Here is a 27,016-nt window from a genome sequence, read left to right on the forward strand (position 1 = left end):
CCAAGCCCCTTACGCCCTCTGGGATCTGCTTGGCCCCTTTCTGCTGCCCTGCTATGGTGCACCCAGCCCCAGGGGATCCCCAAAACCAGGAGGCGCGGGGCTTGGGGAGACCTTCCCAGCAGGCAACCTGAGCTCCGCCAGTCCTTTGTGTCTGCTGGAGGCAACCAGGGACCCCTCCCACTCACTCCTGACATCCATCCTGTGGGGACAACGTCCAAGACGGGGCCCCTTGGTCCCAGCGGCCTGGCCTGCACTGCCCCATGCCTGCAGCGCGTGTGACCAGCCTGGCTGAACACACACTCACACCCACAAGTCCCCACACGCACACAGCGACACACCCGTGCTCACACAGCTGTGCCCTTCCACTCCAGCCTAAATGTGCACATCCCAGCAGACACTGCCGTGAACACACACCACACCTGCGACCCCACGTCTGCAGGCGCAGTGGGTACATCCTCATCCACACGCAAATCTGTGGGTACACACAGCTGAGCCCCACATCCTCACACACTGCTACATACACAGGCTTACACACACACCGGGGCACACCCTCCCCCTTGTGCTTCCACACCCATCCCCCTGCCCGCCCTCACCCCCGTGCACACTTCCCTCTCCCCGGCCTGGTGCCCCACCCACCCGTAGCTCTGGCTCATCTTGTCCGGTGCCATGACCTTCGCCGAGCTCGTTGACCGCGTGGCCAGCAAAGGGCCCTTCCAGTTCCTGCACACAGTCCTGCTCGGCCTCCCGATCCTGAGCATGGCCAACCACAACCTGCTGCAGATCTTCACGGCGGCCACCCCCGCCCACCACTGTCGCCCGCCACCCAACGCCTCTGCGGGGCCCTGGGTGCTCCCCATGGGCCTGAATGAGAAGCCTGAGCCGTGCCTCCGTTTTGTGTATCCACCCAACGCCAGCCTGCCCAATGACACCCAGGGGGCCACCGAGCCCTGCCTGGATGGCTGGACCTACGACGTCAGCACCAGGGACTCCATTGTGACTGAGGTATGCCCAGAGGCCAGCCCTCTCCCTCCGATTACAGCAGGAACCCCACACTCGTGGACAGGGGAGCATGAGACCCAGGGACAGGGCACTGGGCAGGCAGAGAGGAAGGACCTGGGTGCAGAGACACACCAACCTAAAGGTTCCGTCTCTTCACTTTCAGAGTGCAAACAGTCCTTTCTATGCCAGGCGCAGTGCCAACCTCTGGGGATACAAAAATGCACTGTCCCTGTTCCCACGGGGTCCACCGCCTAGCAGGGGTAACAGCAATTAACGAGAGGACCACACAAAGAAATGTCAAATTACAACTTCAAAGTACTTAAGGTTGTGACCTTAGACTACTGCCTACCCCTGGGCTGGGGGCAGGGGCCAGGGAAAGCTTCCTTAAAGAAGTGACCTTGGGCAGAGATAAGGGAGTCCAGCAAGATTTAGCCAGGCAATGGGGAAAAGGAGGAAAATTCCATCTTGTGCAAAGGTCTCAAGGTGGGACAGTGTGTGGAGGAGGGGATGGACAGAAGTGAGGGTTGGAACATGCCTGAGCAGACCCAGAAAACATCTCATCCTCTCCTGCCGTCACTTATGTGTTCATCTCCCATTCATTCACATCCTCATTTATTCACTGATTCTTTTTTTTTTTTTTTTTTTTTTTTTTGCGGTACGCGGGCCTCTCACTGCTGTGGCCTCTCCCATTGCAGAGCACAGACTCCAGACGCACAGGCTCAGCGGCCATGGCTCACGGGCCCAGCCTCTCCGCAGCATGTGGGATCCTCCCGGACTGGGGCACGAACCAGCGTCCCCTGCATTGGCAGGCGGACTCTCAACCACTGCGCCACCAGGGAAGCCCCTATTCACTGATTCTTTTACCCACCATCTCCAGGAGTTACAGAGTTAAATCAGGCTCTCGAATGACCTGGAGACCATGGTCAGATGAAGAGAGCGAAACGGGAATTGGCATTTATTGAGGATCCACAAATGGTCAGGCACGTCTTGGCCTCTGGCAGACATTGTCTCCCACACTTTGATTCCCACAATGATATTCTGTTGAAGGTGATTTTATCTCCTTTTTCATTCAAAAAAAAACTAAGACTGAGAGGAGGGAAGTGAAGGTCCAGTGGCAGTACAAAAGAGTGGGGGGACCACGGGATTCTAGGGAGGCTTCCTGGAGGGGGTGACATCTGAGCAGTGAGCAGAGGCCAGTGTTTTCATTCTCCCTTCGGGGACCATGAGCCCCTCGAGGGCAGGATCTTGCTTTTGCCACATTAGAAGAGATGCATTTCAAAGTCTTTACCTGGTGCCAGTCCTGTGCTGGGCACACTATGAGCGTGGGCTCCTGGAATCCCTGGAGATGGCATCTCAGTGAGGGAAGTATTGTTAGTACCTTCAGATGAGGAAACTGAGGCTCAGCCTGGTTCAATGACTTTCCCAGGATCACATATGATTCGGACCTGGCAGAGAGACGATTTGAATCCAGGACTATCTATGTTCAGAATCTACGATTGCTATTCATTTGTCTAGTGAATATTTATTTCTGTATAAAGCACTGACTGCGCGCAAGGCACTGTCCTAAGCGCTTTATACATATTAACCCTTTTAACCTTCCTGACACCATTATAAGATAGTATGATAGGGCTTCCCTGGTGGCGCAGTGGTTGGGAGTCTGCCTGCCGATGCAGGGGACACGGGTTCGTGCCCCAGTCCCAGAGGATCCCACATGCCGCGGAGCGGCTGGGCCCGTGAGCCATGGACACTGAGCCTGCGCGTCCGGAGCCTGTGCTCCGCAACGGGAGAGGCCGCAACAGTGAGAGGCCCGCGTACGGCAAAAAAAAAAAAAAAAGATAGTATGATAAGCCCATTGTTGCGATGGGGAAACTGAAGCACACAGAGAATGAGGAGATTGTTCAAGCTCTCGCCACTAGTAAGAGGCAGATTCGGGATCTGAACACAGGCACCTGCCCCAGAGCTGCGCTCCTAACCATCACATCTGCTGCCTCTCATAGCCCCGGATACTCCATCCCTGTCCTATGCACTTTTTCTCCCCAGCACCCAGCCCAGTACCTGAAATACATCCAGCATCCAACATTTGTTGACAGCGACACTCACAGTACTGAGGACACAGACTCAAGGAACTCATGAGCCCTGCCTGTCCTCCAGGTGTTCACCTGTAGTGAGGAAAGTCGCCAGCAGCGTGGTGGGGTATGCAGGCTTCCCAGGGCAGGGGCTTTCAGCTGCTTTGCTGTATCCCCAGCAGCTGGAACAGTGCCTGGCACAGAGGAGGCGCTCTGTGAAATAAATATTTGTGTAATGAATGGATACGAGCTTTATAAACTCAGGGTGCTCGGGGAGCCCAGAGGAGGGGCATGGAATCTGCCTGGAGGGGGAACCCAGGGGGGCTCACTGGAGTCAGCAAAGCCTGAGCTGAGGGTGAAGGAGGGGTCAGGGTTAGGGCGGGGGCTGATGCGGGCAAGTGCAGCCCAGGCGAAAGGAACAGAGTGCCTGGAGTCACATGCACAGTCACAGGAGCATAAAGAGAGCAAAGCAGTAAGGACTGCAAGAGACTCAGGAAGGCTGGAGAGGCGGGCAGCGGGTTGCGGAGGCCAGGGACACAGGGAGGAAGCGGGCCAGCAGGAGGGCCTGCCGTGGATGCCGGGGCGAAGGGCTCTGTCTCGAAGGCGACAGGGAGCCGTTGCATGGTGTTATGCGGGAGTGTGGCGTGCTCAGATCGCCTTCTAAGGATCTGCACTCTGTGATCTCGGGTGGCCTCGGCCTACAGCAGCAGCTTGAAGCAGGATCTCGATCCCCAGCCAGAGATTGAAGTCAGGCCGCAGCAGTGAGAGCGCTGAATCCTAGTCACTAGACCGGTGGCCAGTGACAAGGCCCTGGCCCTTCGGCTCTGTAGAAATGAATTCCCACACAGACAGAAAGTGGTGAAACAAGTAAAGTATTTATTAGGAGGTAAAAGGGTACATGTGGATAGACACATGGCCCAACTCAGAGAGAGAGTTGCACCCTTGTGGTAGTTTTTTTTTTTTTTTTGCGGTACGCGGGCCTCTCACTGTTGTGGCCTCTCCCGTTGCGGAGCACAGGCTCTGGACATGCAGGCTCAGCGGCCATGGCTCACGGGCCCAGCCGCTCCGCAGCATGTGGAATCCTCCCGGACCGGGGCACGAACCCGCGTCCCCTGCATCGGCAGGCGGACTCTCAACCGCTGCGCCACCAGGGAAGCCCCCTTGTGGTAGTTTGAATCACTTATATGGGGCATTTCTTCCGGGTTTCCTTTGGCCACTCATCTCACTTTGCCTGGTTCTGAGTCCATATTTTGTTTATCTCAGGGTCCTCCCACGTGTGCGCGCGCATCTCTTAGCCAAGATGGATTCTAGCAAAGAGGCCTGTGGGTAGGTTGAGGTCACTTACTATGGAGCGGCGCCCCCTCCGTTGTTGACCTTCAAGGAGCCTTTCTGAGTACGTATAGTTGGGAAGGTCTCCTTGGCTTCAAGAATGAGGCATATGCAATCTTTTATCTCTTATCTGGACAGGGCTCAGCTCTCCTCCCTCCTGCTACTCTGGCATATCTGTCCACAGGGGACGAACTCCGGCTGCTCAGCCTGGGGCCCATCTATCTCCTGCCCCAACTGCAGGGCGGAGAGTAGCTTGCAGAGCATTTTGGTCCAGCAGCTGCGAGACCAGTTAGTAGGTTGCCACAGGGACCCAGGACCAAGATGACAGATGGCAGGGGCAGTCGGAGTAAATACCAGAGAGGTTTGGGGGTCAGAATCTCTGGGACTCGGGAACCAAATGGATGTTGGGGTGAGGAACAGGGCAGGGGTGGGGGGCGTGGAAATGCCCCAATATCTGTAACTAAGTTTCCAGGTGTGTGGGCAACTTGCTGTACGTCTGGTCCCTGGAAGACAGAGAGAAGGGGTAAAGCCACCGTCCGTGTCCTCCAGAACCTAGACGAGGAAACAAAAATCCTACAGGGAGCAACGAAATAATAACCATCGCTACCCTTACCGTGTGCTAACCCCTTGCCAGACGGCTCTAATCAGTTTGCTCGTATGAACTCATTTAATCCTCACAACAACTCTCTGAGGTTAGTACCTATATTATGTCCTTTTTGCAGATGAGGAAACCAAGGTACAGGTTACTGGCCCAAGGCACCACATCTTATAAATGCTGGAGCTGGGAGCCAAACCCAGGCAGCAGGGCTCCAGAGCCACCTGCCCCCACTTCCCCACCCTGTGCTCCTGGGGACTGCATCCCCCGGCCACTGCACCCTGGGCTAGGTTCTGGGAAGCGCTCAGTTAATGCTGAATGAAGGCCATATGCCCTCAGAGCCCGGCAGGAGGGACTCAGACAGTGCTGACTGCTGGGAAGTGTCTTCCCCTCCAAGGTGCACCTTGAGCTCCAGGGAGCCTGGCCAAGAGCAGAGCTTGCAGGTTTTTTTTTTAGCTGCCTTGGGTCTTCGTTGCTGCGCGTGGGCTTTCTCTGGTTGCCGCGAGCAGGGGCTACTCTTCGTTGCGGTGTGCAGACTTCTCATTGCGGTGGCTTCTCTTGTTGCGGAGCACAGGCTCTAGGTGCGTGGGCTTCAGTACTTGTGGCACATGGGCTCAGTAGTTGTGGCTCGCGGGCTCTGGAGTGCAGGCTCAGTAGTTGTGGTGCACGGACTTAGTTGCTCCGTGGCCTGTGGGATCTTCCCGAACCAAGGCTCGAACCCGTGTCCCCTGCATTGGCAGGCAGATTCTTAACCACTGCGCCACCAGGGAGGCCCAGCTTGCAGGTCTTGTACCCCGTCAAGCATCAGCTCACATCTGTACCAGCTGAGCACCCAGTCACCATTAAAGCTGTTAGGACCATGTGAATCTGCATCCCAAATACGCGGGGTTTCACCAGGCCTTGAGGTCTGCCCCCTTCTCCGGGTCGGGTCCTGGTCAGGCCCAGGCTCCCTGAGGACTCTCAGCCATGAGAACCCCTGATCAGGGTCCTCACCCAGTCAGGGAAATGTCAGTGGCCAGACCCAGCCAGGTGCTCTTAGCAGCACAGCAAGGTCAAACCCTCTCTGTTTGTGGTTCAAGCCATGGCAAATCCACGCTCCATCACTTGGGGTGGGGTGGGGCTCCGGTCCCTCACGGGGTGGAGGTAAGACAGTGGCTGGCTCACCTAGGGGTGTGTCTCTGGAGTGGAGGCAGGGACCTGGGTGTGCCAGCCCTGGAGGGAAGGGTGGTAATAAGGAAGACAGCACCTGGCAACCAACTCAGTCCAGGTGACCCTGGTTAGTAGGCAAGGAGCCATCTGCCAGGTGGACAGCGTGGCACCATGAGCCAGGGCCAAGCAGCAGAGTTCACATTCTGACTCTGCTGTTTACTAGGGATGTTACAACCCCAGAAGTCTCAGTTTCCTCATCTGTAAAATGGGGTAAGAGAACAAGTGTGACCATTAAAAGAGATAATGCAAGGCCAGCATTAGCACAGGGCCTGGCACCTACAAGGTGTTCAGCTAATGTTTGCTGCCACTGTTGCTGTTGTGGTGGTCGTGATGAATAGAGATGTCCTGAGAAGTAGGGGGTTAGTCCCCCCAGAAGAGTAGGGGGACTCCCAGTAAAAGGAGAATCAGCTGTCACAGCTCTTCCCAGCTCACCCTGGCGGCCGGGCTTTGTCTCACTCCACCCCCCAACCCAGCACAGGACAGCACGCAGGGCCCAGCTCCACCCCCCGAAGGCCGGGACCGGTGAGTCATCTCCCTCCCCACCTCAGTCCCCTCATCTGTAGAATGGGATAATAAGGACCTTCCCTGCAGAGGAGGCGAGGGTGGGAGGGCTGAGCTGGGTCCAGCCAGGAGCACGGGGGATTTCCCTCCCCCTTCTGATCCCATAAGCTTTGCTGGCAGAGGTGACCACACATTCCTTTCTCTGGGTTCAGCAGAGACAAGGTAGGAATTTTTCAGAAGGAGCTTTACCAGGACGTTAAGAGGAAACAAAGGCCTTTCTTTTAAGTCTGGAAAGTGTGAGGAGTGAGGACTGTGGACTCTGGATTCCCTGGAGAGGAGCCCACAGCTTCCACACCACAGAATACAGCCCTGTGGGGGCCCGGCTCAGTCTGGGGGCTCCGGAAACCCAACCCTGCAGCCCTCGAAGGCCCGGGCCTGGCCTTGGATGAGCAGGCCCTCCCTCTGAGGCCCCTGTGAGTACTCTCTGGGCCTTGGGCCTTCCCGTCCTGTCTCCAGGGCCACAGAAATCCTGTCTCCCCACACAGGTCCCTGGAGGCCCCAAGTCAGCCGCTGGAGAAGCAGAGATCCCACTCAGTGGTCCTCCCAAAAGCGGGTCTCCACCCTGGAAGTTTCCCCTGCCGAGTGTCTGGTCTTCCTCCACGCTCACCCCCAAATCCCCAGGCCGCGCACCTCCCAGACCATCTGTCCACCTCTTGTCTCCAGCTGAGCTCCTGCATCACCCCTACTTGCTCACCCTGGCCCCTGCCCTGGGCGCCCGTCCTATCATCTCCCCTTTCCTAGCCTCCAATCTGACTCTTGCGTAATGACCAGGGGGCCCCAGCTCAGCCACGTGTCTGGGCCAGCCTGACCCCACGCCATGGCAGCCCTCACCTAGGAAGCTGTAATCGCAGGCAAGAGGAGCCCGGGGCCATCCCCTGGGCTCTCCAGGGTCGAGGTGAACGTCTACCGTGTGCAGGGCCCTGGGCGGGTGCTTTGCTTTCCTTCTTTCACGACCCTGCTAATCTTCTTTTATGGCCACTGTGAACTTTGCCCCTTTTTACAGAGGAATACACTGGGGTCAGATCCAGAAGGTGGCTCTCTCAGCCATGATGGTGAAATCAAGTTTTTGTAGGAAGAGGGATGGGGGTCCTGACTGCAGAATCCACGCCCCTTCTACTGCATCACATGTCCCTGTGAGCACAGGCCTTACAATGACATGTGACAATAATAATAAAACACTATCACACAGAGTGCCGACTGTTTGCCAGGTATGGTGCTGGGTGCTCTTCATTCCTTATTTTATTTACAATCTTGAGAAGCAGGTATTAGTATTACCCCCATTCTACAGATAAAGAGACTGAGCCCCAGAGAGGTTAAGTAACTGGCCCAGGAACTCACAGCTACTAAGTGGCAGAGCTGGAGACGCATGCCTTTTTGAGTCTTCCCAGGTACCTGGCTCTCTGGCCGTTGCGTCCCAGCCTTGGTTCCATCAGAGGTCCAAGAGTAGACAGAGGCAGAGCAATTCTCCCCAAGTTCTAAACTGGAGCTAAAAGGCCCCAAATCTAGGGAAGTTTGTTCCCCTTGTCCTTGCTCTGGAGGGAGTACGGACCATGTGTGGGGTCCCCTGGCAGAGTCAGCCTACACACACACACACACACACACACACACACACACACACACACACACACACGGAGCAGGGTCCCCATCCTTGATCACACGTGGCTCGCCCTGACCGTTTACATCACGCCTTCTTCTTTGCCGTCTGAGGGGCCTCCTGGCCTATGATTTTGCTCCGCTCCAGCTCCTGAGCCTGTCCCTCACCCTTTGGGCCTGACATCAGATCAGCCCCCTTGGCTCTGGCCTTGGCTGCCTCCTTGACCATGACTCCAGCCCATCCTGTGCTTATGTCTTATAGTGACGCATGGCTACAGCTCCCATGGACTGAGCCTTCCCTCTGGCAGCTCAGGACTCAGAGCGCTAGTTGGGCGTCCAGAAGACCTGAGTTTGAGTCTCTGCCTTGAAATGAACCAAAGCTGTGCTTGGGCAAGTTATTTACCCTCTGAGTCTCGGGTTCTTGGTCTGTAAAATGGAGATAATAATAGTACCTGGGCTTCCGTGGTGGCACAGTGGTTGAGAGTCCGCCTGCCGATGCTGGGGAGGCGGGTTCGTGCCCCGGTCTGGGAAGATCTCACATGCCGCGGGGCGGCTGGGCCCGTGAGCCATGGCCGCTGGGCCTGCGCGTCCGGAGCCTGTGCTCCACAACGGGAGAGGCCACAACAGTGAGAGGCCCGCACACCGCAAAAAAATAAAAATAAATAAAATAAAGTAATAGTAGCCACTTCATACATTTATTATGGCATCATTTGCAAAGCTTGCTCCGGAGCAGAGTAAGCCCTCTCGTTCTCCCCCACCACCTTCCTGGTATATCATCACTCAGGAAGACACCGCAGTGGGCTTCCTGTTCTTGCCTTCCTGAATCCAGCTCCCTAAGGAGTAAACATTCCAAGAAAGGAAAAAGAAGGCCAAGAACATTGGAGGGGATATTGGGAGCAAGAACTCTATGTGGAGCCGCCAAAAGCCGATAGACAAGAGGTCAGCCCAGGCCATGCCATGGGCTAGATAGAAGCTGAGTGACCGGTTCCCTCCAGTCAGCTGGTTACCTCTTCCTCTCTGGGCCTCATCGGTAAGCTATGTATAGCAACCCCATTAATGATTCATTGGACAAACATTTAACATTTACTGTGAACCACCTACTCTGCTAGCTGCTGGGGTTAAAGCGTCAAATGAGATGTCTCCGCCCTCGGTGTGGTTACGGAATGCAGGAGAGATAGACAAGCACATAGGCAGGTAGCGTGCTATGTAATCTGTGTCCTCTTCGAGGTAAGAACGGGATGCTGAGTGTGGAAGGAGAAATGAGGAATTGCACTGGGAGTCTGGATGTGCTTCTCAGACACTTATCCATTCCACGAATATTTACTGACTAGCTGCTTGTACCAGGCAGCCAGAAAAGATGCTTCTGGCACCAGAGTAAGTGATCTTGACGTGTCTTTTGAAGGACTGACAACCTTGCTAGAGTAGGGGAAGATATCAAGTACAAAAGCAAAGAGGAACACAATAGCCTGAAGCTTCTGTAGGATTACTAGTGAAAACCTGATTACAACCACGGACCCCACGTGGCCAGGCCTACGCATGGAGTCAGGGTCAAAGGAAACATAAATCACTCTCTCAACACCTTGAAGAATGGAGACTTCAGCTACGGGTTTTCTTAACACAGAAAGCATGCCAAAATCCCTCAAAATATCTTCCCTTCCCCCCCAAAATTCCAGGATGCCTTTAAAAATCTCTCCAGGGCTTCCCTGGTGGCGCAGTGGTTGAGAGTCCGCCTGCCGATGCAGGGGACGCGGGTTCGTGACCGGTCCGGGGAGGTCCCACATGCTGCGGAGCGGCTGGACCCGTGAGCCATGGCCGCTGAGCCTGCGCGTCCGGAGCCTGTGCGCCGCAACGGGAGAGGCCACAACAGTGAGAGGCCCGTGTACCGCAAAAAAAAAAAAAAAAAAAAAATCTCTCCAGTTCTCTCTATATCTGGTCCCATGCTCTTGTGTTCCCAGTCCCCTTCCGAGGTCATTCGGGGACCGAGACACACAGCAGCTCCGCCATCTTCAACACGTGGCTTCCAGAGTTGCTCTAGTTACCACCATTCCTAACCAACAGGAAGGGAGAAAGCACGCAAGTCCAGGCCAGGGATTCCCTCTTACTCAGATGAAGTGGAAGCAGCACCCACTTCTTCCACTCACACATCACTGTCAAGAATTACACGGCCCCGTCTCGCTCCCGGATGGCCTGTCCCTTTACACCGCATGCTACACAGTACAGAATGTCTCTCTAGACACCCGCTGGCCTACTCCTTTCACACCACCTCCCTTCCTCCTCTACTCCTTTCCCTCCCCCATCCCCACACATGTACCATGCAGGCTCCCTTTCCAGCCAGAAGAGCCCTGGGTTTGCTGGCCACTCTGGGCCACTGTGAGCAATCTGGAGGACCTGGAGACTTCACCCTCGCCCAATCCCCCTCGCTCCCCGGGAGGAAAGCAGAAAGAGCTCCCTGGGATGTGTGGTCCTTTGCCCGCACTGTTTTGCTTCCAAAACATTCTCATCAGGCATTTCCAGTGAATGAGCTTCTTCACTTCATTACACAAGTAATTCAGGATAACTGGACAAAGGGTGCGTGCTGGGGATTAGCGGGAGGTTAGGCCAGACAGGTGGGCAGGGGCCAGAGCCTGAGGGCTGCATAAATCTGTGTTAACAGAGCTTTCTCTTTACCCAGAGGGCAAGAGGAAGCCAGGGGGTGCCTTAGGCAAGGCAGCAAGCTGACCCCCGAGAGGTGCTTCAGAAAAGCCCCTCAGGTTACCAGGGAAAGAATGGACAGGAAGGACTGAGGTCGAAGGTTGGGAGACCTGTCAGAAGACTGTTGCCGATAATACTCTCTGGGCTCAATTTCCTCAACTGTAAAATGAGGATGACAGCAGCTCTACATCGTAAGGTTGCTACGATGACTGAAAAAATTAAGGCATGGAAAGTGCTTACTTAGAACAGTGCCTGGTGCAGAGTAAGCCCTCAATATATATTGGCTGTTATTCTTTTTTTAAAATTTATTTTATGGACGTATAGCAGATTTACAATGTTGTGTTAATTTCGGCTATACAGCAAAGTGACTCAGTTACCCATATATACACTCTTCATATTTTTTTCCATTATGGTTTATCACAGCATATTGAATATAGTTCCCTGTGCTATACGGTAGGACCTTGTTTTTTTATCCATGCTATATACACCAGCTTGCATCTGCTAATCCCAAACTCTCAATCCATCCCTCCCCTGCTCCCCTCCTGCTTGGCAACCACAAGTCTGTTCTCTATGTCTGTGAGTCTGTTTCTGTTTCGTAGATAAATTCATTTGTGTCATATTTTAGATCCCACATATAAGTGATATCATATGATATTTTGTCTTTCTCTTTCTGACTTACTTCACTTAGTATGATAATCTCTAGGTCCATCCATGTTGCTGCAAATGGCATTGTTTCATTCTTTTTTATGGCTGAGTAGTATTCCACTGTATATATGTACCACATTTTCTTTATCCATTCATCCATCAATGGACATTTAGGTTGTTTCCATGTCTTGGCTATTGTAAACAGTGCTGCTATGAACATAGGGGTGCATGTATCTTTTTTAATTATAGTTTTGTCCAGATATATGCCCAGGAATGGGATTGTTGGATCATATGGGAACTCTATTTTTAGTTTTTTGAGGACCCTTCATACTGTTTTCTATAGTGACTGCACGAATTCACATTCCCACCAACAGTGTAGGAGGGTTCCCATTTCTCCTCACCCTTTCCAGCATTTGTTATTTGTAGACTTTTTAATGATGGCCATTCTGACCGATGTGGGGTGATACCTCATTGTAGTTTTGGTTTGCATTTCTCTAATAATTTGCGACATTGAGCATCTTTTCATATGCCTGTTGGCCATCCGTATTTCTTCTTTGGAGAAACGTCTCTTTAGGTCTCTGCCCATTTTTCGATTGGGTTGTTTGTTTTTTGGTTTTGAGTTGCATGAGCTGTTTGTAAATTTTGGAAATTAAGCCCTTATCGGTCTCATCATTTGCAAATATTTTCTCCCAGTCCATAGGTTATCTTTTCATTTTGTTTATGGTTTCCTTTGCTGTGCAAAAGCCTGTAAGTTTCATTAGGTCCCATTGCTTTCATTTCTACTGTATATTGGCTGTTATTCTTAATCCAAGTATAAGAGGATGAGGCCTGCACTAAGATAGCAGTAATGGAGATAGAAGAATCCAGATTCGAGAAATATTAAAGGACTTCCCTGGCGGTCCAGTGGTTAAGACTCCACGCTTCCACTGCAGGGGCCATGGGTTCGATCCCTGGTTGGGGAAGTAAGATCCCACATGCCGCTAGCGGCGGCCAGAGAAAAAAGAAGTATTTAAAAAGTTAGAAACTGGAGGATGAAGCGATTGTAACATGGGAGAGGAAGGAGTCCAAAAAGGGCTGCCAGTCACTGTGCTTCAGACCTCACAGGGAGAGGGTGGCAAGTCTCGCTGACTCTGAGATGCCCAAAAGACACCCTCCAGGTGGAGATTTCAAGTAGGCTGCTGAGTCGATGGGTCTCAAGGCCAGAAGAAAGGTTGGGCTAAAGAGAGGGGTTTGGAGTTTTCACCATAAAATAGTCATTGAAGCCACAGGAGCAGGTGGCATTTCCTGGGGAAAGTGAATAAAAAGAGAAAGATCCACGAAGAGGCCTGGGGAACTTTTAAGGGATAGAGAGAAGGAAGGCCGCAGAGGGAGGGAAAGGAGGAAGACCGGAGGAGGCAGAGGTCAGCAGGGTCACGGGCTGCCGAAGGGAAGTCAGGTCAGGAAACAGAAGGTTCCATTGGGTTTGGGGAGCAGAGTTTCAGTGGAGGGTGGGGGCAGACTCGGGAAATGAGTGGGACACGAGGACGGGGTGACAGCCAGGATGGCTCCTTGTTCAAGAGATCTGGCTTTGAAAGGAAGAGAGAAATGAAGCAAATGTGGAAGGGAAAGAGGCTTTAAGTGGAGAGACTGGAACATAAGCAAATGACGATGCAGAGCGGTCAGGAGACAGACCGAAGGTGTGGGATGGAGGGAGGTGGCGGCGGGAGTGGCCCCTGGAGGAGAGAGGGGGCGAGCAGAGGGGCCAGCCTTGCACAAGCGAAGCTGGGGAGCAGACACACAGGTAACCGCAGGACGCAGGTGAGCCTGGAGGAGCTTGAAGACAGACCTGGCTGTGGCAGCTGAGCAGACTTCACGAGCCATATGGCAGGCCACATGTGCCGAAGGGATGTTGTCATTGCAGAACCACAGGGCCAGCCCGAAGGGGGAAGCAGCACCGGGAGCAGGGGCCAGGCTCAGGGAAGCCAAGCCCCGGCGCTGGGGGAGGGAGCGCACACATGGGGGGCGCAGGCTGAGCGCAGCTGAGAGGCTGGGCTGGGCTGAGCCGGGTGGCCGGGTGGCTCTCCCTCTCTCCTGCGCAGTGGGACCTGGTGTGCAGCTCCAACAAACTGAAGGAGATGGCCCAGTCTATCTTCATGGCGGGCATACTGATTGGGGGGCTCGTGCTGGGAGACCTGTCTGACAGGTGAGACGCGGGGGCCTCGCCAGGGGAGGCACAACCCATGGAGACCCCCCGCCCCTCTCCATTACACCCATGCACCCCCAAAGAGGCCAAGAGCTGGGGTAGGGGGGAGAGATGGTCCTTGCTGTGTGGCCAGCCCCTTTCGGGGCCACAGCCTTCTCCCTGCCCCAAAACCCCTACAGCTTGAGTCTTCCAGCCTCCCCAGACCCAGGGAAACGGCCTCAGGGTTTTCAGACCCAGTAGTGGCTGCATGGCCATGGAGGTGGGTGGATGAACGGCTTGGAGAGGAGACGTCCTTTGACCCCTGCTCAGGTAGCTAAGCTGGGGGTGGAGGAGATCACTCATTAACTCAAACGTCTAACTTGTCAACAGAAAAAAGCAATTACCAGCAAGGCTCTGTCTGGGGAGGGAGTTACACGCCCTGCCTGGCCCTTTGGGAGGTGGAGGGTCCAGCCCTTTGCCCCGCAGAGTCACTGCCCTTGGCCGGCTCACAGCAGCTAACGACCCTCTTCTTGTTCGAGCTGCAGATTTGGCCGCAAGCCCATCCTGACCTGCAGCTACCTGCTGCTGGCAGCCAGCGGCTCAGGCGCAGCCTTCAGCCCCACCCTCCCCATCTACACAGTCTTCCGCTTCCTGTGCGGCTGCGGCATCTCGGGCATCACCCTGAGCACCACGATCTTGAGTGAGCCACCGGGGGAGGGGACGGGGACCAGGAGTTTGGGGAGCACCAGCCTGAAGCCAAGAGCGTGGCTCAGCCCCAGGCACCGGGCGACCTTGGTCAGGCAAGGCGCTGCCCCTCTCAGGACCCCAGAGGCCCCCCCTGAACGTAGCAACAAGCAGAGCAGCAGCAGCTCCCCCGGGCCGGGCACCTGCCGGTACATGAGCTCGTTCAGCCCATACGCACAAGTAGGTCAAACAAGGCACGTCACCCGCCACTGGAGAGGCAGTCAAGACTGCAGGCTTGGGAGTCAGTCAAACCTACGTTTGAGTCCTACCTTCTTGACCCTCAGTCACCGCATCTCTAAAATGAGGGCGATGAAACCCTAGGATCAGGGTCAGCTCAAGTAGCCAACGGAGGGGCAGGAGCTGGTGCCCCTTCTCAGGAGGTGCCCACCGCCCGGGAGGGTCTTAATCTGGTCCTTGGGTTCCTCCTGCAGGTGTCGAGTGGGTGTCCACCCGGATGCGGGCCATCAAGTCGATTTCACTCGGTTACTTCTACACCAGTGGCCAGTTCATTCTGCCTGGCCTGGCCTACGCCATCCCCCAGTGGCGCTGGCTCCAGTTAACCGTGTCCATTCCCTTCTTCGCCTTCTTCCTGTTGTCCTGGTATGTGACCCTCTTTTCTTCAGCCCCCTCCTTAGAGCCGCCGGGATCAAACAGGAGGAGCCCATGCCTGACCAGGCTGGCTGACTCTGTCTGTCCCGAGACACCCCATCCCAGAGTCGGGAAGGGCGTTCCAGGGAGGAGGAACCACACACCGAGGCATGTGGGAAGGGAGCGCTCGGCTGGGGGGGCGGTGAGGGGGTTAGGGTCTGGCTGTGAAGAGCACAGAAAGCCAGAGGGGCCTCGGTTTCACGTGGAGGGACAGAGAACGCCCCTGAAGGTGCCCGGGGTGCTGAGGGGCCTGAGCAAACTTCCGTTCGTGACATAATCACACAGAAGGACACGCCCAAGTGGGTGGGGACGAGAGACAAAGGGGAGTGACCGCGTGGTCAAGAGGAGCCTGAGAGATGAGTCTGAGGGGCATTTTGAAGGCGAAATCCTCAGAGTGTGGGGACTTCTGGATTTGAGGTATAAAGAAAAGGAAAGCTCCAACCTGAGAACCTGGGAGAATCAAGGGGTCTGGGGCAGAGACCCCGAGTAAGGACATGTGGAAAACAGGAAACCCATCTGTAGGTGGTAGTTGATAGCTGGGCCCAAAGAACAGGAGGTAATGAACAAGCCCAGGAGCAGAAATGAAGTCCTGGAGGATCCTTTATCCGGCACTTACTACGTGCAAGGCCCTGTTCTGGGCACCAACCCACAACATACCAGCACTCAGGGCATCTCTGTGTGAAGGGGACATTAGTATTCCCATTTTACAGATGAGGAAACCGAGGATGAGAGAGGTGAAGCAATCCTCCAAGGTTTCACAAAAAGACGCAGGACTGGAATGGGGCCTCCATTTGAAAATGAGAATAAGCTCCCAAGGGGACGGGCAATCTTGCAGTGAGAGAGCTGGTCCGAGAGTCCAGAGTGGAGCTCGGCATGTCCACAGCCTAGGATGGGAGCCGAGAGGTGGGAGGCAAAATAAGGGCAGATTGTCAGCAGGTCCCTTCACTGGGTGACTTGGGGCAAGCCTCACCCACTCTGAGCCTCAAGATTTTTCTAGGCAAGGTGGAGATACCGATGCCTGTCTCCCAGAGTTACACGTGCCTGGTCCACAGGAAGGCTCACTGATTGGAAGCCACTGTTGTCATTATTCTCAGGGAGAGGGGGATGGAATCCAGGCCCTGGCTATGGGATTTGGGAGGAAGTCACCCATCATCTTGGTAGGCGCAGGCTGAGAAGACTGTCAGGGCAGAAATAAGACCACAAGGCCAGAGGGCAGGTAGCAATGGGCCCCGGAAGCTGCCACTACCAGCAGGACCAAAGGTCTGAGGCCAGGTGACCCGTGTCCACTCCCCTGAGGGTCTCACTGGAGCCAGGTCCTGGGTGCCTGTGGGGTCCACAGTCGGAATGGACCCCACCTGGGACCAGACTTTTCCAAGCATCCCTCCTTTCTCCCCACGCCTCTGCCTCCTCCATTTCCCTTCAATTTGTGACCCTCAGGGTTTGCTCAGGGGTGAACCAATCCCAAAAGCACAGCCCAAGGGTGGGGGAGAGTGAGGTTGGCCACACGCTTGCCAACCCCAAGGCCCCATGTTGCGCTTGCAAACCGTCCCCCGACCCAGCAGAGTTGGCCTTTTGCAGGGAGAATCAAAGCATCCTCGGACCCCTTCCCTAGACCACAGCCCTAAACTTAGCCCCCTTCCTAAGCGGCCCTGGGACTGCAGCCCTGCCCCCGCTTCACCCAGGACCTGGAATTGGGCCCAAGGACGGCTGGGGACATGGACGTGTAGGACCCTCCAACTGTCCAGCCTCGAGCATGCCAACCCTTCCCCAGGCCCCACCTGCCTTGGCCTAGGGCCCGAGGCTCCTAGCTAAGAACAACACCCAAGGATAACACGCTGCCCGGGGGTCAGGGGCAGGGGAACGGCTCTTCTGGAAAGGGAAGAAGAGATCTCTGGAATTTGTGCCGGCTGCAGGCAGCCCAGGTGCAGAGCTTGACCAAGTGTAAATTCCATGAAACCTGCAGTAAGGCGGCTCGGGTTTCTGGTCCTCCTAGCCTGCGGCCCTGGCTCTTGATCGTTTTCCAGCCTCTCAGAATAAGGTGGGGGTGGGGGTTTGGGAGCCACTGTGACTCGGTTCTGGCCCCCAGGTGGCTGCCAGAGTCCATACGCTGGATGATCCTGTCTGGAAGGTCCTCCAAGGCCCTGAAGACATTCCGGCAGGTGGCGGCCTTCAATGGCAAGAAGGAGGAAGGAGAAGCACTCAGCCTGGAGGTAGAGACCCAGAGGGACTGTGGTCTTGGGCACGAACCTGGGCTCTGCGCTTGGACTGTCCCCTCCTCTTGCCTCTGTTTCCCCTGCTCACAAACTACATCTGATGCCCTAAGCAAGCTCTTCCAAAGGCACCAGGCCTGCACCTCCCTCTCTTCTCCCTCTGCCCACCAGCTGGTCGCTAACGGACCCCTCCCCTTCCTCTGCCCCAAGGAGATCAAACTCAACCTGCAGAAGGAGATCACCTTGGCCAAGGCCAAACACAGCATAGCTGACCTGTTCCGGACACCCATCCTGCGCCGTGTGACCTTCTGTCTTTCCCTGGCCTGGTAACCCACCACCCCTCCCTGCCCACACCCTAGCACCCCTGCCAAGCAGGGGTCATGTACAAGGCCTCTGGCAGGCTCACCTAAGGGCAAGGCCTAAAATACCTGCAAGAAGAGTCAAGGGATCCCCTCCTCAGGGTTGCCCCAGTCCAGCCCCAACCCCAGAAATCTCTGGCATCCCTGCCCCACACCCAGGTCCAGCCATAAGGGTCTGCTTCCTCCTGGGGTCACACCCACCTCACCCACAGGGCAAATTTTCCAAACACCTTCACCAGCTCACATCCCTACCATGTGAGCTGTGCCTCTCTGTCCCTGCCCCCCACTGGTTCCGCTCTGCCCTCTGGGACCCCACAGAACAAGCCTGGCTCTCAGGGCTTCAAGATTTAACGACAGAAATTGTGATTCTTCTAAGTCTTCTCTTTTGCCCGACATCCCACATCTCCTTCAAAGCCCCTTCCGTGACCTGGTTCTGACGCCCTTCTCATCCTGGCCACCCCCATGTGAAAAGGATTCAGTATATCCAGCAACTCTTCAAAAGGGATTCCACAATTCTGAGAGGGGGAGGGGAGGCATCTGACCCATGTGTGCAGCCCTGGGGACTTTCACCTCCCCCATCTGAATGTTAAACCATTACCCAACAAAGAGAGATTGTTTACTGCCTCCTTTGGTCTCCAAGAGTCCCTCCAGGACCGATATTCTCTGGAGTCAATTATATGACACTTTGTCACCATACCCTAGACCATGTCCATGTCAGACATAACCAATCAATCCCAGCACTCTCTCACTGAGCCCAGACACAATCTCAGAGGCCTCAAAACACCACTGAAGCAGCCCCTATCGATCTGTTGCAGTTGGGACAAGAAATGAAACTATTCATCATCCTGGTGACCCAATGAGCAGTATGGGGAGAGGCCCCCGCCTGGCTGTGGGTCCTAATCACTCACTCTCTGACCCTCAGGTTTTCCACCGGTTTCGCCTACTATAGTTTGGCTATGGGTGTGGAGGAATTTGGCGTCAACCTCTATGTTCTCCAGCTCATCTTTGGTGGGGTCGATGTCCCAGCCAAGTTCATCACTATGGTCTCCATAAGCTATCTGGGCCGGCACACCACGGAGGCCGTCGTTCTGCTCCTGGCAGGAGGATGCATCCTGTCTCTCATCTTTGTGCCTTCGGGTGAGAAGCTGGGTCGACCCCCAGAACCCTCCGAAAGAGGCTGACCCGTGAGACCAATGTGTCTGTGGGCCTCACGGGCTGGGAAGCGGGGTTCCAGGGACGCCAGATCTGCTCAGTCTGCCTCTAATTCACTGTGTTACCTTGAGCAGCTCCCTGTACTCCCTGGGGCTCAGGTTTCTCGTCTAGAAAATAACACAGGTGGGCTAGATGACATCAAAGCTCCTTTTCAGATCTGACTCAGGGCAAAGTATGGTGGTGTCTACACAGTGAGAGGAAGTGCTCGGGATTTGGGTGTTGCCCGGGTGACATCGCTGCAGAAGACAAGCTTGGATGGGGAAACCTCAGAGCCCAGTGCTCAAGGAACACCCCACAACCTACTCCACCATGACCTTGGAAAAGCCACTTTTAGTTTATATAGATGTTTGTGTGTTGATACACCTATATCCTTCCAAAGGGACTGGAGATATTTTTGGACAAAAACAGATACAACAAATTATGAGAATAGGGAATCAGAGCCAGGGAAAAACCCAAATGCAGCAGGACACAAGCCTGCAAAGCACTGGGAATAGCAGAGGGGCTACTACTCAGCTTTAAGTTTCGATGTGAGCTGCCCGGCAGCCAAAGCAAAGAGGGAGACAAGGTCTCTGAGGAGTGAGAACACTCAGGGGCTCCTGAGCCCGCAAGGTCTACTGCCTTTTCTTTCCTGTGCAGACTTGTTGACCCTGAGGACAGTACTGGCTGTGTTTGGGAAGGGATGCTTGTCCAGCTCCTTCAGCTGCCTCTTCCTCTACACGAGCGAGCTATACCCCACTGTCATCAGGTAGGTGCTGGGCCTGGAAGCGGCCCAGCCAAAGGATACAGGGGCAGGTGGGATTGTGGCCCCTGTCCAGGGGTCCCAGAGCTGTTTTTTGAGAACCCGCACAGAGGCTGCCAATCTCTGCTCTGAACTCTCCCAGGCAAACAGGTATGGGCATAAATAACCTGTGGACCCGCGTGGGAAGCATGACGGCCCCACTGGTGAAAATCACCGGGGAGCTGAAGCCCTTCATCCCCAATGTCATCTTTGGGACCATCGCCCTCCTGGGAGGCAGTGCAGCCCTCTTCCTGCCTGAGACGCTCAATCGGCCCTTGCCAGAGACTGTTGAAGACTTAGAAAACTGGTCAGTCCCCTGTTTCTGGCCCCACCAGTCCTCCTCCTTGGGGAAGCCCAGGGCTTTTCCTGAGCTCTCTTTCCCTAGGTCCCTGCAGGCAAAGGAGCCAAAGCAGGAGCCAGAAGCGGAAAACGCATCCCAGAGGATCCCTCTGCAGCCTTGTGAACTGGGCCTGGGCCCCAACTGAAGGCAACAGACCTTCCTTTCCCTGCCCTCCAGAGACTAATCCCAGCCGGGCCCCTGCCTGTCTCTGGGCTCCGCAGGCACCTTGGGGAGGGCCCTGGGTGCAACTGTGCTCCTAGGACACAGTCCTCTGAGAGCTTGGTGGAGGTATCTTCACCACCCCCGGGGCTCCCCAACCCAGCCCTGGCCAGTTCAAAAGTTTGGCCACAGGCCTTTGCACACCCCACCTTGCCCTCACCCTCCCTGCAGCCCAGGCCCTGCCATTCTTCTGTCCAGCCCTTCCCCACTGGCCACTTCCCCCATTGTTCCCACTCCCTTCCCCTTCTTGCTCCCACCCCTTTCTTCAATGGGAGGTTTCAATAAACAGCAGTGAAGAACTCAAGCCATGCTGCTCAGGAACAGGGGTGGGAAAGGGGGCAGGGCCTGATATGGACGTGTGAGCATGTGCATCTGCCCATCCACACTGGCATGTACATACAGGTGTGGGCACACAGGTACACGCAAGGTGGGCTGATGTGAACACGTGTGTCCAGTGCGAGCACACTGACGTGTGTATACGCCAAGCCTGTATTGGCCGACTTGGACTGCTATAACAACACGCCACAGATAGAATCACTTAAACAATTTCTTCCTCACAGTTCGGGAGGCTGAGAAGTCCAAGATCAAGGTGCTGGCAGACTCAGTTCCTGGTGGGGGCCCCATTCCTGGCTTGCAGATGGTCAGATACCTTCTCACTGTGTCTCACATGGCGGGAGAGAGATGAATCGAGCTTTCTGGTTTCTCTTCTTTTTTTTTTTTTTTTTTTGCAGTAAGTGGGCCTCTCACTGTTGTGGTCTCTCCCGTTGCAGAGCACAGGCTCAGCGGCCACGGCTCACGGGCCCAGCCACTCCATGGCATGTGGGATCTTCCCAGACCGGGGCACGAACCCGTGTCCCCTGCATCGGCAGGCGGACTCTCAACCACTGCACCACCAGGGAAGCCCTCTCTTCTTTTAAGGGCACTAATCCCATCATGAGGGCCCCACCCTCATGACCTCATCTAACTCTAATTACCTCCCAAAGGCCCCACCTCCTAGTACCATCACATTGGGTGTTACAATGCAGTCTATAGCAAGTCCTGTCCTTGGAAATACCACATGTGTATCTATATGTCCCATCATGTGTGTGAGCACTTGACTAGATAAGCCCAGAGTGGCTGCAGACGGAAGCCAGGGCTCCTCCAATCCCAACCTCCTTCTCCCTGCTCACCCTGAGTCTCTGATCCATGTCCCAACCCTGCGCCCGCCAGGCAGCTTTGTCTCCTATTTAACTGAGAAAACTGCAACCGTAACTGAACACTGTCGACGTCTGCCACCATGTTTCCCAAGTTTCCCCCAATCACAACAGAAAGTCCAGTCCTCCCATTGGGGCTCTGCATCCAGCCTCTCCCACCAGCAGCCATCTGCCTTCTCCTTGGGTCTCTGCCCTTTCCCTCTCTCCTGGCTCCTTCCCATCACCAGTTAAATAAACCCAAGTCTCTCCTACCTTAACTCAAACCAACCAACCAACCTTCCTTGGAGGCCACGTCTCCCTCCAGGGCCACGCTGTCTCTTTCTCCACTTCACAGCCAAACTTCACAAAGCTCCCGTCTGCCTCCCCTGCCTCCACTCTCTAACCTCATCCAAACTGCGCTCTGGCTCCCACCCTTCTCTGAAATTGTTTTCACCAACAACACTCATCAGCCCCATAGGTCACTTGTCACCCCTTGTCTTGCTTGACCTCACAGCAGATTTCGTTCTATTGGTCATGGCCTCCTCCCTTGGTTTCTGAGATGCCACGTGCTTACAGCTCCCTCCCACACTCTGGCTTCTCCTTCTCAGTATCCTTTGGGGTTTCCTGTAAAATGCTATGGTGATCGCTTTGTCCTGCACCCACACCTTCCTCAAGGGTCTACATCGCCCAGAACCTGCTAACTGAACAGCTAACATGACCCTGCGCCTCTGGTCATGACTGACTGGACCAGAGGGCACTTCAGATCCAAACCTCGTTAATCACGTGTTCCCTCCAGGCTGGAATCTGGGTCATGGAGGTTCTAGTCCATCTCTGGTTTCTTGTCCTGAGAAGGCAAGTTAGCATGAAGGTGGGCTGGCCCAGGTAAACGTAGAGCAGAGAAAATCAGTTGCAGAGAAAGAATGAAGCAGGTGCACAGAGGGGGAAAAAAAAGACATAAACAGATAAACAAATGGTGAGACCATTTGCATTTATTCTTTTTTTTTTAATTTATTTTTGGCTGCTTTGGGTCTTTGTTGCTGCGTGCGGGCTTTCTCTAGTTGTGGCGAGCAGGGAATACTCATCATTGCGATGCGCGGGCTTCCCATTGCGGTAGCTTCTCTTGTTGCGGAGCATGGGCTCTAGGCATGCGGGCTTCAGTAGTTGCAGCATTCAGGCTCAGTAGTTGTGGCGCACGGGCTTAGTTGCTCTGCAGCGTGTGGAATCTTCCCCGACCAGGGCTCAAACCCATGTCCCCTGCATTGGCAGGCAGATTCTTAACCACTGCGCCACCAGGGAAGTCCCTGCGTTGATTCTTAATGGATTCCAGGTCCCAATTCCCTCTCAGCCCTGGATGCACTTTCTGCCCCTGGGTTCTATCAACTATTTTGACTTCTCTGAATAAACTTCTTTTTTTCAAAGATAAACTCAAGTGTTTCTGTTCCTTATAACCAAACAATTCCAAAGGCAATTCCTTTATCAGCTCTTAATGATCATCTCTCAAAACTCTTCCTAGGACCTCTTCCTCTAGGATTCTTTACCAGCACTGCCCAGTGAAAATATAACGCAAGCCACTTGTGTAATTTTAAAATTCCTAGTAACTATTAAAAAGATGAAATTAATTTTAATACTATAGTAATATTTTTAGTTAACCCAATATATCTATATATTACCATTTCAACATGGAATCAATAGAAAAGTTATCAATGAGATATTTTATAGCCTTTAGTTCATACTGAGTCTTCAAAATCCATAGGTATTTTACCCTAACAGCATATCTCCATTAGGATTAGCTCAATTCAGGCGCCCAGTAGTAGCTAGTGGCTACCGTACTGGACAATTCAGACACACAGCAGGGCTTCAATTATCAGCCACGGAGCTAATTACTCTCAAGTCTGTATTTAGATATTTGTGAGAGAGTGCTTAATAAACGTGAACTAAATCATACTGCCCCCACGCTTCAATTTTTTGGTAACGTCCCATCGGGATGAAGTCTAAACTCTGTTACAAGGCCCATCATGTTCAGGCCCCAACCTGCCCCAATGGCTTCAGTTTTTAATACCCTCTACCTTGCACCCTGAAATCTAGCCTCATTTCACTTCTTTCGGTTCCTAGACTGCAATAGCTCCTCTTATGCCTGCCCCTCATCACTGCCCGGCACCTGACTTCTCTCCATCCCACCTCCACAACATTTGACTTAGGGTCAGCTGAAAATGGGACCACCAATGTCTCCCCTTGGCTTGAGTGGGTCTCAACCTGCAGGGAGAAGAATTGGGTTCAGTGAAGAACACTGGCTCTCTCACCCCATCCCCATCTTTCAGTTTTCCAGAATTCAGGGTGGCTCCCAGGATGTCCTAGCTGTTCCTGTGCCGTATCCGGGGGTTTACTGCAAAGACACACAGGAAGGGAAGGGAAGATGCCCAGGAAAGCAGCTCCTAGTCACATGTTCAGGACTCCTGGTGACCTGGGATGCTGGTGTCAGGCTGTACTGACCGCCCCCCCCCCATATATGCCATTCCTCTGGCCATTCCCAACTCCCCATCTGGATTCCACCCTCTCTCCTTGTCTGCTTGTTCCTCCACAACTCCAGTTCCTCCTGCTTTCCCTATTAGCCTCTCTCTGTCCCTGAACTGGCTCAGTGAATTGCCACCCAATGTGGAGCACCTCACTTGGGGGGCGTCCTCATACTGAGCCACTTCATTGGTTACTAGACTCATATCCAGCCTTTAAATGGCAGTCTTTGGATTCATTTCTAACTTATACACTAGCCATTGGCCAGAGTAGCCAAGCCACAAGGCATAAAGCTCACAGTCTGGCTCCTTGCTCCGAATGTTGTAGACCTGGCGGGCGCTTGGAGTCTGCCAGACCTCTCTCCAGGTCAATCATTTCAACTCACACTTAGGGCCTGTGATCTGAGCAAGAGTGTTTTCTTTATCTGTAAATTATTTTATTTGAAAAGTCTCACAAAATAATCAACACCAAAATCACAGGTAGTCACACACCTTAAATCCCACTTATTTAATGGCATAAAATTATACAAAATCTGGATGTCTCAGAAAGTCTGGGATATGTGATGGCTGCTAGCACAGTAGAAGAAGCAATGGAATCAAGAGGCCTGAGTTCTAGATTTGCTTGCTGTGTGATCCTAGACAAATCCCTTGCCTACTCTGGGCCTTGGTCTCCTCATCTGCACAATAGAAGTTTTCACCTGTGTGATGGGGTTCATCACTAATGGCACGTGGTTCTGTGGCTCTTGGCCAGTCGGAAGCCCTCAGATTTGACCCCTTCTCGGTGAGCGTGGCCAGAACTTAAGTCCACATTCCAGCGAGCACAGGGGAGTCCAGCTCTGGGTGTTTAATGACCCAGAATGTCCCTAAAGGATAGTTCCTGGCTCTACAAATCATTTGCCAAGGGAGCAATTCCATCCAGAAACTCTCCATGAGCTGAGAGGCTGGTGGGGAGTCCCCTCACTAACCAGATAATTCCAGGAGCCAACCACAGTTCAGTCCCTAGAGTTTCCAGTTGAGCCTTCTCCAGACTTAGGCTGGCTTGGAGCTGGTCAGACACTAGGGAGGGAGCTCTTCTCCCGGGCAGGACTGGACACAGGCTCAGAGAAGAAGGGTGCTTGTAGGGGCCCACAATCTCCCCCACTGCACTTGGCACTCCACCCACTCCCCCATAAGGGCACCAAGTCCTCGCAGGAGACTGGCCCCAGAACCCCCAAGCTGTTTGTCCAGCTGTCCTCACATCCCCAGGCCACAAGGTTCTTATATACCTTGGCCTGGAAAATGTTGTCAGGCATCTGGACACCCATGGGGTCCCAGCCCAGAACCAACACAAGGTGGGAGGAGGGAAGCTGGGCTGAGTCTCATACCTCTCTGGGCCTCCCCTATTCTCTTCTGTACGTATGAGGTCACGTGGTCACCAAGAGCTCTTTAGCTGGGCAGTCCACACCTCCAGAGTACCAGTTAAGAACTTGGTTGGCTTTGAAGTTAGACAGAATAGGTTTGAACTAGCGTAAGACTTTATGTACCCAGGACTTCGATAGACAATATATACTCCCCCAACTTCATACACAAAAGTGTAGTTTGTGTAAACTGTGCGATGCTAACAGAGCATCTTGACTCCTTACAACAGAAGTCAGAAGTCAAACTGCTTCCCCTCAATAAGACTTGGAGATTTGTGCCCAGAAGAATTGAGAAATACCTTCCCTTCACAGCCCTTGGCATCAGCTAATTTGTACAGGGCCTGGCATACCTCCTGTAAAACTATGGAACCCTAATAATCCATTGTGTTCAGACATATGCCAACATCTCTGAAGTGGGCCAGAGGAGCAATCGATGGGTGGCAGATTACAGAGAGGGACAGCCAGAGACCCCAAATGGAAACACACCATGAAGGGCAAAAAAGAGTCTAATACGGTAACCCAAGCCCAGCGATCGAGTTAGAACATGGTGGGAAAGGGTGTTGGCCTGGACACAGGGAGACCAGGGTCTTGATTCAGCCACTCCAGTGGCAAAACTGGCTGGGTAGGCGCAGCTAGGGGAAGAATTGCAGCACTTTGGAGCCTGCAAGTCTGTTGTTATTCTGGGGAGGCAGAGGAGTTCTCATGTTCACCTTGCAGACATTTGCCCATTCACATAAGCGTGTGGGGGTTCTTAGAAATATGTTGGTAGGAGTCATCCGTCTGACTGCATCGTCCTTTGCCAAGTAGGTGTGGGATTGATCACTATACAGAAGAAGTTTGAGGACATCTTCTAGGGTAGGGTTTCTTAGCACTATTGACATTTTAGCTCCAGAAAATTCTTGGTTATGGAAGCCTGTCCTGTGCACTGTAGGATGCTGAGTAGCATCCCTGGGACTCTACCCACTAGATGCCAGTGGTACCAACCACCCCCAGTGGTGACAACTAAAAATGTCTCCAGATGTCCCCTGGGGAAAAATCTCCCCCAATCGGGAATCACAGTTCTGAGGGTAAGATGTGCCTAGGCACATTTTCTCTCTAAAAATCAGTGTGATAGTGTCACCCTTTTACCAGAAACAAATAATAAGAACAGCTCATGATCACTGAGCCACAGGGCAGGAACCACCTTAAGATCTTTACCTGTATTTGTTCATTTAACCCTCCAACAATCCAATGAGGCATACACAACCATTATCCCCATCTTGCAAACAAGAACACTGAGATACAGAAAGTTTAGCAACTTGCCCATGGCCAGCAAGTGTGGAGCGAGGATTTGGATCCAAGTAAGCTGACTCCAGAGTCCATGGTTTATATAATATACACTATGCAAAGTAAAAGCAAGAAGCTGTAATCCACTCTGCTGACCTCCCCAACCCATGATCCAACCAATCGGATCCCACAGAAACCCATCCAATCAGAGCTTGGCACTGCCCTGAGCAGGAGTGAACTGGACGCAGGAACCAAACCATTGGGGAAATCAAGCAAATGTCTTAGAGTTGTGGCTAAAAGTAAAATAAGTTCATG

General features: G+C 53.7%; 1 protein-coding gene across 1 annotated transcript in view; it reads left to right on the plus strand.

Moving 5' to 3' along the window:
- Positions 1 to 666: 666 nt before the first annotated feature.
- The window catches only part of SLC22A6 (solute carrier family 22 member 6), a gene marked incomplete at its 5' end in the record, with an annotated part of 34,795 nt that continues 8,445 nt past the window's right edge, over positions 667 to 27,016 (plus strand). Inside the window, 11 exon segments of the mRNA XM_079928354.1 lie at positions 667 to 1,002; positions 13,767 to 13,870; positions 14,395 to 14,549; positions 15,025 to 15,193; positions 17,328 to 17,451; positions 17,662 to 17,777; positions 18,733 to 18,947; positions 19,659 to 19,767; positions 19,904 to 20,107; positions 20,196 to 20,310; positions 20,312 to 20,428. Of these exon segments, the coding sequence (XP_079784480.1) occupies positions 667 to 1,002; positions 13,767 to 13,870; positions 14,395 to 14,549; positions 15,025 to 15,193; positions 17,328 to 17,451; positions 17,662 to 17,777; positions 18,733 to 18,947; positions 19,659 to 19,767; positions 19,904 to 20,107; positions 20,196 to 20,310; positions 20,312 to 20,428 (1,764 nt within the window).

The sequence above is a fragment of the Stenella coeruleoalba genome, assembly GCF_951394435.1.
Source record: "Stenella coeruleoalba genome assembly, chromosome: 8".
Classification (NCBI taxonomy): domain Eukaryota; kingdom Metazoa; phylum Chordata; class Mammalia; order Artiodactyla; family Delphinidae; genus Stenella; species Stenella coeruleoalba.